This window comes from Paecilomyces variotii, assembly GCF_004022145.1.
Source record: "Paecilomyces variotii strain CBS 101075 chromosome Unknown C8Q69scaffold_8, whole genome shotgun sequence".
Lineage (NCBI taxonomy): Eukaryota > Fungi > Ascomycota > Eurotiomycetes > Eurotiales > Thermoascaceae > Paecilomyces > Paecilomyces variotii.
In genome coordinates this window covers 294,637-307,775 of record NW_021167147.1, presented here as the reverse complement: position 1 = coordinate 307,775, position 13,139 = coordinate 294,637, and the positions used below count along the sequence as shown (strand labels likewise).

General features: G+C 48.9%; 5 protein-coding genes across 5 annotated transcripts; 2 read left to right on the top strand and 3 right to left on the bottom strand.

Moving 5' to 3' along the window:
• Positions 1–711: 711 nt before the first annotated feature.
• Positions 712–1,329, bottom strand: C8Q69DRAFT_472054 (hypothetical protein). The gene is made up of 2 exons (XM_028630956.1): positions 1,222–1,329; positions 712–1,156 (listed from the first exon to the last, which is right to left on the bottom strand). Exons 1-2 carry the CDS (start codon positions 1,269–1,271, stop codon positions 919–921), a joined length of 288 nt encoding a protein of 95 aa, XP_028483580.1. The 5' UTR covers positions 1,272–1,329; the 3' UTR covers positions 712–918.
• Positions 1,330–1,492: 163 nt separating this feature from the next.
• Positions 1,493–2,833, top strand: C8Q69DRAFT_487404 (kinase-like domain-containing protein; the record flags this gene model as incomplete). The annotated part of the gene is made up of 2 exons (XM_028631979.1): positions 1,493–2,015; positions 2,097–2,833. 2 exons carry the CDS (start codon positions 1,493–1,495, stop codon positions 2,831–2,833), a joined length of 1,260 nt encoding a protein of 419 aa, XP_028483579.1.
• A 1,597-nt stretch (positions 2,834–4,430) lies between these two features.
• Positions 4,431–8,745, bottom strand: C8Q69DRAFT_472050 (hypothetical protein). Its single transcript, XM_028630955.1, has 2 exons — positions 7,879–8,745; positions 4,431–7,820 (listed from the first exon to the last, which is right to left on the bottom strand). The coding sequence occupies exons 1-2, from the start codon at positions 8,396–8,398 to the stop codon at positions 4,714–4,716; spliced, it is 3,627 nt and encodes a 1,208-aa protein (XP_028483578.1). The 5' UTR covers positions 8,399–8,745; the 3' UTR covers positions 4,431–4,713.
• Positions 8,746–8,908: 163 nt separating this feature from the next.
• C8Q69DRAFT_472049 (urease accessory protein UreD) lies at positions 8,909–10,460 on the top strand. Its single transcript, XM_028630954.1, has one exon. The coding sequence runs from the start codon at positions 9,262–9,264 to the stop codon at positions 10,330–10,332; it is 1,071 nt and encodes a 356-aa protein (XP_028483577.1). The 5' UTR covers positions 8,909–9,261; the 3' UTR covers positions 10,333–10,460.
• An 11-nt stretch (positions 10,461–10,471) lies between these two features.
• Positions 10,472–12,515, bottom strand: C8Q69DRAFT_310316 (PLC-like phosphodiesterase). The gene is made up of 2 exons (XM_028627245.1): positions 11,972–12,515; positions 10,472–11,911 (listed from the first exon to the last, which is right to left on the bottom strand). Exons 1-2 carry the CDS (start codon positions 12,391–12,393, stop codon positions 10,831–10,833), a joined length of 1,503 nt encoding a protein of 500 aa, XP_028483576.1. The 5' UTR covers positions 12,394–12,515; the 3' UTR covers positions 10,472–10,830.
• Positions 12,516–13,139: the final 624 nt, after the last annotated feature.

Below are 13,139 nucleotides of genomic sequence, written 5' to 3'. Positions count from 1 at the left end.
CGACCCCAGACCTGGTGACGTGAAGTGTATGATTTATCTCTAGCGGTCTAAGGACTTAATGTGGTAGATTGTTCCCAATATGCGCTTGATTATCCGATAGGAAAGCGTACTATTACATATACACCTTATATGTGGCCTTGAGTCTAATGCCCCCCTTCTCAAAGGACCTCACATGCCCTACTCGATCATAAAATTCGTCTTCCATCCTTGTGACCGAGTCTGGACTACAGTATAAACCCCTAGAACCTCTTCCAACGACAAACAACATGCCCTATGTCATTAGTTGGAAACCTCCCGATCCCTTCCACACAGAGGAGCATGCTACGGATTGGGAAAGAGAACAATCCACTCTATGATATCTTCGCCAATATCCGTAATCCTCTTAACGCATCTGACGCTATGAGAAAGGCGGATAGTGCAGGTCGGTCATACATATCTGGGCACTTATTAATCGCCTAACCAGTGCACAACATTAGGTATGTAGTATCCTTACCTCCATCGTCAAATAGTCTTGGCTCAATGTCTCTCTGATGGACCTCAAAGAAGAGAGGAATAGCAGCAGCGTTCAGAAACTCCCTCGGTGCCTTCTTTTTTTCTTTTTTGCTGTCAGTTATTACGCACATAGCTCGACATCAGTTGGTTGTCAGCAGTTGCGCTATCTGAGAGAAAAGACACCCCGCTTAAGTTCGTATTAGACGCCAACTATGTTCAGCATTATTGTTACGTGACTAGTTATTGGGAATTTGGCTCTAGGCTGATCCGATGTAGTTGAACTTATATGGACTTTTCCACACTCTATCACATCCCGAATGTCATCGATCATTTGTAAATCCACAAATATGGCTCATATATAGCTCAGTATTTCCTTGTAAATGTCCTCACAGATGTCCATAGCCAGTTTCGGGAGCAGCCTCCAATTCATTCTCTGCCGGCCACACAGCTTTTCCGTTTCTCCTCAAAACAGAGTCTGACTTGACACCGGCATGGGTAGATTTCACCAGCTCCCATACGTCTTTTTCCAGGGGTATATCCGTGGCACGCGGTATGGGTCCCGTTCGCGAGCCGCGTCGAATCTTTATAACAGAAAGTCAGGTGCCAACCGTCCGGATCTTCCTGGTGTCTACCATTAATGCTGGCAGTGTTGTGAGATCCGGACCTGAACCAGGTGTACTGTTAGCTGGTGCTTCGACTATAGAATATAATGGTCAGGTGCTCCGCTACTTATGCCAAGGACTTAGAAAAGCATAACACGCGTCGTGACTGCTTTCCATTATTAAAGAAGTCGGCGAATTTCAAGGATAAATCAGGATACATTCAATCGTGGAACGTTATGAATTTCTGCTTATACCATCCCAGGCTCTTCTTGGCAAATTCCTCGCGTCTTATAAAGTTAGCCTTCTATCCTAACTGCACCATACACGCTACCTCTCGAACTACACTAGGTTCGAAATCGTATACATCTTTCACCGCCAGGATGGAATCAAAAGTTGCCATGGAAAATTATGATACTCAGCACAAAATCGAGTACATGCCGTATGAGGATGTGGAGAAGCTCGAACGGTATCGTCCCGGAGGATACCATCCGGTAACTATCGGAGAGCAGCTGGATGGTAGATATTCGATCGTCCATAAGCTTGGTTTCGGTGCGTACTCAACGATTTGGTTAGCACGGAACCAGAAATCCGGAAGATATGTCGCTATAAAGATACCGGTCGCAGCACATGATCCTATTGGGACGCGAGAGACTGATATCCTACGCCGGTTGAATAACACAGGATTGGAAGGGAAGGCTCATCCCGGGGCAGCATATATTCCGTCAATTTTAGATGTCTTTTCTCTCTCTGGGCCTAACGGCGTACACCATTGTTATGTAACCGAACCTGGAATGATGAGTCTAGCAGAAGCTAAAGATGCCTCCTCTATTCGCCTCTTTCAGCTGCCTGTAGCTAGGCGTATGGCTGCCCAACTTGTCCAGGCAGTGGCATTCCTGCATTCCCAGGGTATTGTTCACGGTGGTAAGTTATCCTCTCGTGGTGTTCCGATCTCTCTCTTCTCCTTTTATGTACCGGATGTCTAATATGATGGATCACTGGCAGACTTGCACGATGGTAACGTCTTAGTTCGTCTACCTGGAAGCATGGATTCTCTCTCGCCGGAACAGCTTTACGAAAAGTATGGATCTCCTCAATATGAGCCGGTCGCGCGTCTAGACAAGTGTCAACTTCCCCAGGGGGTCCCTAAAAATGTTATTGTGCCTATTCGGCTAGGGAAGGAAAGCGAGCTTGTTACCTTATCAGAAGCTCAAATTATCCTTACTGACTTTGGCGAGTCTTTCATGCCAGCTGCTATAGAGCAGCCTTACTCCAATGCACCAGAAGTTTTGACCCCACCAGAGGTCTACTTCGAAGAACGAAAGTCTTTTCCTGCTGATATCTGGACACTTGCGTGCACGATTTGGGCCATTATAGCTCAATGCCCGCTTTTCGAGGGATACAATCCGTCAGCCGACTGGGTAATAAAAGAACAAGTTGATTGCCTTGGAAAGCTACCAGCGCCGTGGTGGTCGAAGTGGGATGCTCGTGCAAAATGGTTCAACGAGGATGGGACAAGGAAAATCGAGGCACATTCGCGGCCATTGGAGCGCCGATTTAATGATTCGGTGCGGCTGCCAAGGCAAGAGTTTAGGATGCAGGAGGTGGATGAGATTGAGAAGGCTGCTTTGCTCAGCATGTTAAGGGCTATGCTTGCGTTTAAACCTGAGGAGAGGCCAACTGCGGACGAAGTTTTGAACTGCGAATGGATGCAGAAGTGGGCTCTTCGTGAGTTTGCCTAAGTCAAGGGCGACTAGGAGGCCCTGTACTCCTTATACATAATATCATATTTATCTCCTCCTGTCTTAATGGAACCGCCGTCATGAGAGATATGACAGTAATGCCCCCCAAGCAAGCACTATTCCCAAACTACATTCCCTGGAACCGAGCCGTTGGAGTGACTACAGTTGGAGTAACTATAGTTGGTACCCCGCAAATCTTCCTAGACCTGGAGATAGAAACAAATACACATCATCATCTCTTCTGTCACATTATTTTTACCACGAGATGGCAGGTGCTCAGTGGATCTTGAATGAACTTTGTAAGCATTAAGATTGGCCTTTATACTCTGAGATACCTGTATTCGAATCGATTCGGAAGTCTGATGAAGTAATCTCCGAACCTCTTCACTGTTTGTGACTATGATTAGGGGACCCAGGTAACAACATATAATGGTTTTGGATCTACATGTCCTCGCACCCCAGCCCCCAGGTATGCTTTAGATAGCTTTGATACTTATTATTAGCGCAGGACCTCTCATTCCTAACATCTTTTACTAGATCTAACACATTATCTAACAATGATTATAGTTATAATGATGCGCCTGGTGTATTGCAGAAGACAAGCATATTATCTTCAAATAGTAATTGCTGGAAAGCAAACTGTAATACACTAGTCTTATGGATACACGTGCACAGGACGCACTTCTTAGGAGACTCTGCACTAAATCAACGCATTATCATTTCTGAAGAGTTGTTCTTTCCGATGCTGTGTTATTATAAGGCGCAGTAGACCTGCAGATTAAGAATGGAGTTCTGTTTGGTCGATAAGAAAAGCTTGGTTCCAGATTGTGTCAAACTGCATTTTGGTGGAAACTTAATCGTTAAGACCCAGTCTACTAGTATAGCATTTATACCATTGGATTTGTTTCTCCCTGACGTAGTAATTTCTCTGTTATCCAGATAACTGAACTGTAACTATAGGCACAGAGCACTAACATAACTGGGACTTTGAAATGAGAATGATAGAGAGATCTGAGAGAGAAACAAGCTAAATGGGGAAGACGATATCGGGCGGTGATTACAATAACAGCGTACCTGGAGACTACTTATGCCGGAAATGGGAAAACTAATGGCAAACAGGAAAGAAACTTTATGCACACAACTTTCGAAACTACATTTTCTCTCGGAGTGAGACGTCCAAAAAATACATCCATTTTACTTACTTTTGATAGTGTCGAGTTGCGGATCTTGATTGTTAACTACAATGAGGTATATTCCGAGAGGAAACTATGAGGATTAGAATAATTCGATATCCGATATCCAATCCGGCTACCTATATAACCTCTGGAAATATGGGAGGAAGCAGATAGTATATAGATGAGTTTCTAATAGAAAAGCCGGTTGGTTGTTTAATTCTAGATCTCGGGGGGAACGGGGGCACAGTATTGATATTCTAATTAGCGATAAATTCAGATTTTGGATTTAAGTACCAGGCCAAATGGATGACTGACACGGTTCACCACCTTGCGAGGGCTACCTGACTGCACCTTACTTACGGGGGGGCTACTACGTACTTACTCTAGACTTTAAGTACCGCCCTCAATACAGAAAAGCGAGTCTGATGTTCTTGATTGTCTAGACATACTAGCCATAGCCAGCACTTTAGATATAAATTTTCTACAAGCTAGTCTCTGTGGAGTGTCCAAACCGATTCAGAGGGTCCAAATATGTTCATGGTTCAGAACATTACAAAGTTAGAAGTATGGCAGTAGCAACTCGGTCCATCCATCCAGCAAATACATAAGATTCACCCGCCGCTGTTTCAAATAGGAATCACATATCAACATAAGAAGGACCAGTAAAGATTAAAAAGGTTACAGAAATGAGAAAAGGAGTTGAGACTAATCGCCCATGACATCATCCTCGTCAGGCGGCGGACTCAATTCTTCGTTATCATCCTCACCAGGTTCTGGTTCCTCATCTTCGACAAGTTCCCTGTTCCGTAGATCGCCTTCGTCGTCTTCTTCCACCTCCTCTTCTGGTTCCTCTTCTTCGTCATCTTCCTCAGCTACTCTTTCGGTAGACTTTACTTTGTCGGAGTCCTTGTTAACTCCAGTGTCAGCCTCCTTCTCCGTGGATAGTCCTCGGCGAGCCTGCTTGCCCCCGTCCAGGAACGCAAGAACCTCTTTATAATTATGACCTAGACGGGTCCTATTTTTGAGTAGCCTCTGTTTGTATTGTCTCGAATCGATGACGTGTCCCACCATTGCCAGGACAATCTTCCCTGTTAGCTCGCATAGTTTCTGCTCAGCAAGGACACTGGCAAGGAGTCGATCATCAACTTGTTGTTCCTCTGCTGGGTCAACCGGTGGACGATCGATTTCATCGTCAGAGTCCAAGGGATCATCATCCTCAGCTGGCTCAAGCGCTTGACGCGTTAAATTGGCCAAACTGCGCTCCGCGGAACTATGGATGCGGAATATAAGTTTTTGAGTTTCTGGCGCAATTTCGTGGACCAGACTTTGTTTTTGTGCAATAACCTCCTCATCGATGTTCGAGGCTTCTTCACCACCCTTACCTGCCCGGCGGAGGGTCGCGAAGAGGATATGCACGTCGAGAAGAGTTACAGTCGCCATGAAGCGCAAGTCATCCAGACCACCCCGTTTCCGCATGATAGATGTGAGGGTTGCGACAAAGACCTCGCGACTTTTAGCGAGAGCCTCAAAGAAAGCCGTATCAAAGGCAGCGCTTCCCGAGTTTAGAGCTGCAGTCAAACCCTGTACCTTCCACATGAAGTAGAAAAGAAGCGTTCTGATGCTGTCGGAAACCAACTCCTTCTCCAGCCTAGCTAGTTCCTCTTGGTCTTCGTCATCCTCATCTGCATCATAAGCGCTCAGTCCTCGTTTTGCGAGATGGATCAACGTATTGAAAGGTGCCTCGGAGCGGCCTTTCTGCTTCTTCGACCTCGAAGAGGGAGGAGTCTCTAGAATGCTCGTGCAATCAGTTATACTGGCAAGATTTGCTATCCTCGCCACGGTGTTCGCGAGCCCGGTGAGCGTCGAGCGGGAAAGAGCAGCTCCTCTCTCAACATCCTTCTCTCGTGACAGCGCAGCAAGCGTATCGACCATGTCATCCCACAGTTCCTGAACTTTACTCTCCATGATTTCTTTCATTTCATCAGATGTTTTTGCGTGTAAAAAGGCGACTGTTGCCTCAGCGAGAACCTCATGATCAGAATGCGTCAAGAACTGCTTATTGATATCATTCAGCAATGAGGAATAAGCGGTCGCGTCTTTCTGGAAGTCTTGTATCTTGTTCAGATCGACCAAGTGTTCTAGGCGCAAGACGGCTGAAGCAGCTTCTGGGACGGCACCGAACTTGTTCAGGAGTCGTGGGATAATCTGAGCTAAGTCATGTGCGATTTCTTCCTGCATTTCTGGTATCTTTTCCTGCTGAAGCTTGGACTTGCGCCCTCGTCTATCGCTCTCAGCCTGGGCAATTTCCAGTATTCGAAGCTTGACTGCACAACCCAATACCCCAAGCAGTATCACCTCCTGCCCTTCTTCGAGTTTGTACAATTTTTTGATCGAACCAGCCGTATCATCAGCATTCGGTTCATCGGCGATCTGCGAGTGGTCATAAAGTAGATATCCGGCCAAGGACTGCCATTGTGCGAGTTCCTTGAGGTGTGGATATATAGCTTCTGTGGCAAGCACGAATCGTGAGTCTGTGGGAACACCGGTCAGGAAACCTCGTGAGGGAATAGTGGCTTTCTCTGGATTGCCCTGTGCTTCCTGCTCATCGTAGGCCTGCAGGATATCGACGAGGCACCTGTACTTGATCCACGAGCGTCTAGGAGACTCAAAGTCATCATCGTCCTCATTATCATCGTCAGCAAATGTTTCGTTTAGTTCTTCAGCGACCTCTTCAGTTTCTGCGTCAAAGACGTCCTCGACATTAGCGACGAAGAAGCGGCCTGCCGCTTTCCGAACTCTGGGTTCCATGTCAAACACAAGCCGGCCAACAGTGTCGATATTGTCGGGCTGAAGTAAGCCGGCGTCCCGGATGAGATCTAAAGCCTCAACTGTGTGTGCACGTATGCCGACGTCTGCATCTCGCGTAGCCATTTCCACCAACCTGGATCGGAATCGATCTATGAATGCCCGCAGAGCTGGGATATTATCCCTGCTTGCGAAGAGTTTGCGCACTTCTGCAACCACCACAGCTCTCGTATGCGCCACGGTATCTGATAGTGTCCATCCAAGATACCGGAGGTACTGGCCCTCAAAGAACATCTCTCTGTAGCTGCGCATCCAGCGAGTCAAGGCAAGCGCGCAGTCTGCACGGATTTTCGGCTCGACATCCCGGTATCGATTCACGTAGACGTTTGTGAATGCATCTTTCAGCAGTTCATCAATTTTCTCTAGTTTCTCTTGGCCTTCCTGAATGGCTTGCTGAATCGCCGTCATTCTACCTTTATTGGCCGTCTTTTTCCTTTTCTCGGCTTCGAATTGTTTGCGAGAGGTTGCTATAGTGGACGTCACTTCATGGGCGATATCACACAAGGCTGAGGACATCGACAAAGAAACCAAGGTTGCAGTATGCCGGTATGGCCTCAGATTTGAATCTGATATTGTACCCACCCATGTAAAGATATTATCGGTGAGCGCTTTGTCCTCGTAAAGGATAGATGAATGGTGCAGAGTCTGTATAATGTTCTCCGAGAACTCTTCCAGCGTTGACCGGAAATTACGAAATTCCTTTGCCCTCGAGATAAGCGGGTATTCGCTAATGTCCTGAGCCCTGTATTCTTCCTCCAGGTCAACGACTTTCCTCTGGATGTTATCAACATCTTCAATGTCCGCATTGGTCACTTTGAGATCTGTTCCAGTGCATCTGAGAATGAAATTGACCATGTCACGCAGCGCACTGACATTGTCCTGCTGACATTGAGTAAGCCAGTCAGCTGCAACTGCATCGAGCGGATGATCTTTGACAAAGACCTCGCCTATGAAAGAAATGTCAGTAGATGAAATGACCAGTGTTCCGCCAAACTCATTGCATACCAAATAAGCCCTCTTCGGGGCCGCTGAGATTAGGCTTCACCAGCGGCCTGCTGGGCCGTGATGCCTGTTTTCCGTTTGTAGCACTTCTGATGGCAAGGCGTCTTCCAGTACCGTTGGTAGCTATCTTGGGCTTCTTCGTCGCGCGTGTCTGTGATTTCCCTTTCCCCCTTGTTGTCGACTTCCTCTTCGCTGCCGCCTTGCGCGCTGCTTTTCTCCTGGCCCTTATCTCCTCCTCATCTGCATCGTCATCGTCATCCTCATCTTCATCGCTCTCCTCCTCCTCCTCTGTGTTCTCCCCCTCCTCTCCGTCTCCGTCGTCTCCATCGTTGTCATCGTCGCTGTCGCGTCGTGTGCCGCGCTTGCGTTTGCTCGTACTGTAGCTTGCTTGCGAGAACAGCTCCGGCTTCCGAATGGCGCGACTGGATTTCCTTCGGTTTGCTGGCGGAGATGACGCGCCGTTCTGCTCCGGCTCAGAGGCCGGGCTGGAGGAGCGCAACCCGTTCGGGGACTCGACTTCCATTCTTTCAGATCAGACAAATCACTCTATGTGATCACGAACTCATCGATGATATAATCGCGACAGATGGTCCACCAAGTATGCCACGTCGACCAATGTATATATCGCGCACGAAAAAAAAAGCCGCTGGTGGTCGTTACGCGACGAGCTCGGTTTATCGGATCGGGAAATTCGAGCGTCGCGTCTATTACCAGGTAGACGCGCTGGATGACTTTTGCAAGATGGGACAGAATCGAAGATAGATCGACTTGTAATTCTGACGTTGTCCTGTCTCAGAGACCGTGCATAAACTGGGTGAGTTAAGACGTCTTGTCGACTTGGGAGACTCGTGAACTGTCGACGCCTGGAGGAGCTACGAGAGTAACTTAACTAGTTAGGTACGCGACTTTCCCCAAGATCGCCCGCAATTGTTGTTTCCCGCCAAGCTTACTAGCGTGTATTTTATGTATTCTATGTATTATTGATAAATCATCTGACCAGCACAGCCCTAAGCCCTATCTCAAGCTCCTATCTGGGTCTTACGGAGTTCCCCGCGTTGGAGCTTGGAACTGTGTTCTCTACCTAGCTATTATTATTGCTTTCACTAGACCAAGCTAGAAATCGATGGCTTCCATTATGTATATGCGATCGCATTGATCCCCAGACTTCATCTACAGAATTAGATCACGAATTGATCCAGAGACCGCGTCTTCGTACCAAACTGCAATAGAAGAGCCATCCGCGATAAGCATTTCCCAGTCTAGACATGATGATAAAGCGCATTATTCTACCCTCAATTGAATCGACACCCTGCCTTTCTTGAATCCCACAAGTAACCTCCCATAAGCTACGAGGGCAGCTCTACACACACACACACCAGAAACAGAATGACCTGGAACTCCCCCTTCGCATCAACCGTCGCCAGTCCCGGCAAAGGCGAAGTCGTCCTATCTCTACTTCCTCCCTCCATCCCGACCCTCGAGACCTTAACGTACAAATACCCCCTGAAGCTCCTATCTCGTGCTGTCGGATTCACACCGGAGTCCTCCGTATTACCACCATGCGCCGCCACGAGGCCTATCCATCTCTACCTCCTCACTTATGGCGGAGGTTTACTTCCAGGGGATCAGATCGATGTTTCGATAACGCTGCATCCGCGCACGAGACTGGTCGTGACGACACCGCAGGGTAGCACGAAGATATTCAAGACTGCGTCCGACGATGGGAGGAGGGCACAACGATCGAAAGAGAAGGACGATATGAGCAGACAGGTGTTGGATGTTCGAATTGGAAGCCAGGCTGCTCTCTGCTACTTGCCTGATCCCACTGCTCCGTTTAAGGATAGTCGGTATGAGCAGATTCAGCGGTTCACGGTCGATGGGGATGTAATGGGCAATGAACGGAGTAGTCTCTGCGTGCTGGACTGGGTGACACAAGGGCGGACATCGCGGGGGGAGGACTGGGACTTTCATTTCTGGAAGGGGAAAAATGAGGTCTGGTCTGTGGATGGGAATGGCGAGAAGAGGAGACTCCTGTTGCGGGATTCAGTCATTCTCGATGACGAGATGAGGCCTGGTGTGGATGTTGAGGAGGGTGAGGAGACTAATAATAATACCCTCATCCGTGAACGGACTCGACCCCATGGTATTGTGGGAACGTTGATTCTCTACGGACCTGTATTTGATCACCTCGCATCCTTTATCATGGAGGCGTTCACGTCGCAGCCTCGTATCGGTGGTCGAAACTGGTCATCGTCCGCGACTGATGACCGTCCACCAGAGACGAAGGTCCAGCAATACGACGTGACCTGGACGGCCGCGCGGGTGCGGGCTGGATTCGTGCTGGTGAAGTTTGGAGCTAAAGATTTTGAGACAGCCAGGGACTGGTTGGGAAGTATCATTCGGGAGGAAGGCAGTATCATCAGGGAGTTTGGAGAAGAGGCCTTGTTCTGTTTGTAGACTTTCTGATCTACTCATCTGGACGTTGAGAGGAGGATGCTGTTGTTTGATGCGATTCCAGTAATCGATAGATACCCTATATATATTATATTATGCCGCAATATTGACCACAGGCAGCCTGAGTACGGACGTAAATCATATAATCGATTGTCATATCTATGCAGTCTAGCGGACGATAATGTAAGTATGATATGGGCATGAATCGAGAATGGCTGAGCTATCAAACGACGCAGAATCAGCAGTGGTATATAGCAGTCTAGAACTTAGTCTATGTAACACCGCACAAGCACCTCCGAAGGAAGATAAATCGAAAGTCAGGAAGAAAGATTCGAATATCCATGGAAAGTCCTCTCTTTCATAAAACGCCACACCCAAGAAGCATGTATAATGAAATCGCTTATCGAGTGAATCATATCGCATATATACGGGTCAAACCGTCCTGGTGAATCGAAGGGAAGCAGAAAAGGGTATATAACCATAAGCATCAATAGAAGATCATCAAGCAAACCACCATCTCCAAGATCGTCGAGTCCAATCTCGCCTCGTAGCGCTCTTTAGGTCGTCTACGTTCAAGATATCGACGCCCTCTCGCATGAGGACGCTCCAGACATGGTTTCGGAGGCTCCGGGGCCAGCTAGGCAATCCCCAGTATCGTACCTTCAAGCCGCGGCGATGGGCGCCACGGACCTGAGCTCTGATCCGCTCCAACTGCCGGGGTGTAATGTGAAAGTGCCAGGGGAGCCCAATCGACTTCTTGAAAGAAACGGAAGCGTAATAGCTGTTGGTGGGATCAAAAATGTCCGGGTTGACGTCGCTCGGTAGACCGGAATGTCCCTGGCCAAAGCCGTGTGGTAGACGCTTGGGACCCGGTGATCTGGGTAGTGGACGACCCTCAGGATCCATCTCTGGGGGACCTTCATCTTCGAGTTTAGCCAGCGGCGCATCGAAGAATATGTCACGGTAGGTGGAGTTAGCCGTCAGCAGGTTGAATGGGGTATCACCCGTTCCCACGACAGTGACTGGACCTTGCACCACGTCCGTGCCGTTGAAGTAAGTGAGATAGCCACGCTCACGCAGAGGCGATAACTGCGACACCACATGAGGCCATGTGGCGGGTCCGTCGGTCTTGAAATCGATCAGGAGAATCAATGTCTGGGATGGATCAGTGTCAAAAACACCGTTCAGAGGCTGATCCTTGGCCGGATGAAAGCTTGTCACCGGATTCTGCTTCTCCAAGAGCTCAACGAGCGGGTTGACATAGAGACTCTTCAATGTACGGTTGGCCGTCAGGGCTGACGTGGTATGACCGACATAGAGCTCATCTCCCGCCAGCCACACGTCTGCTTCGACGCCTATGCAACCTGCCTGCAGTGCCGAAAACAGAGGGACCTTTCTCCAGTAGTCATTATGCGAATGGCATCCCACTGGCACGATCTCCCTGGTCGCATCCGTCGGCCAGTGACTCCAACCTTCTGTCGGGGTTCCTGGCTGACCCCAATCACCAATTGTCTGCTCTAACTCGTCGGGGAAGAAGGACACGACGATGGCACAGGCCAGAACGAAGAATTGAACGAGACCCCTGGCAGTACGTAGTTAGTTAGCAACCATGAGCCCCGCCATGGTCCTCCGCGGTACTTACAGCATGGCGAGGAAGGCAATAATGGAATATAGCAGCCACCGCAGCTTCTTGGATCTCACCGATCGCTTCTGCGCACGGCCCAGACGCGACTCGTCGGCCGACAGGAATCGATGAGTATTTGCTGAGTTATGCCAGCGCGATCGCAGCCGAGTCAGCGCTGTGCGGAGGGTGCTCCATCGAGGCCGAAGCAGTCCCGAGTGATGCTCTCGTTCTAGGTCGATTTCGGAGATGGAGTCGTTTGTGAATCGCAAGTCCGACTTGAGCAACTCGACAGCCTCTTCATCCTGCTCATGACCTGGCCTGAAGGAGGAGAAGTCGAGCGGGGAAGTGTCCTGGTCATCGTAATGCTGATGAGGTTGATGATGATGATGATGATGATGATGATAAGCCGGGGAGCGGAAGCTCCGGCAGGACGACGACATCGTCGATTCGCTGCCCTGACGCCCGTTCCTGAGCAGCTAAAAGCTTGGCCAAAAGGAAGTATTGGTACTTCCACTGGTCTGTCTTTCTGATATCTTTTAATTCCCCAGCGCCAGTCTTTCTGCGCCTTTTCACGTATACTTAAACTCGCCAACACGCTTGCGACATCGGGCCAGGTAGGTCGAGATCCTCAAGGGCAAAGTGGCGAGCACCAGACAGAACGCCGCCGGAGTCAAATTTCCCGTTGCTATCTCGAGAGAGTCAAGGGAGGGGAACAGGGGCGCCTTTTGACTTGACAGCTCCGCCATCTCGTCTCGTCTCTTCTTCTGTTGCCAGCGATCCGTGTTTTCCCTTGGACCGTGGCTACTGGAGCCCACGGGCTTCTGTACCCTCCTTCGGGTATAATCGTTCGAAGCGAATAAGCTGGGCGTCTGGCGTGGAGCCAGAATAACTTACAAGTTCCCACGGACCCAGCTAGAGCCACGCGCATCCGACGTCCTGGTCGATTGGTCCACCAGCACGACTTGAGATAGCCAACGCTTGACACACGCGCCAGAGTTCGCTATCCCCAGTGCAGCATGAAAAGGCATACAGGCTGTTGAGAATCTCGTTCAGTCACGCGGAACTATATTATTATCATGGTTCTATATTTCTATCGTTATCACAGAGATCCAGCTCAAGACCACACCAATTTGGGGACTAAAGCGGCATCGGTTATAGTTATACATATCTACCTACATAACGACTA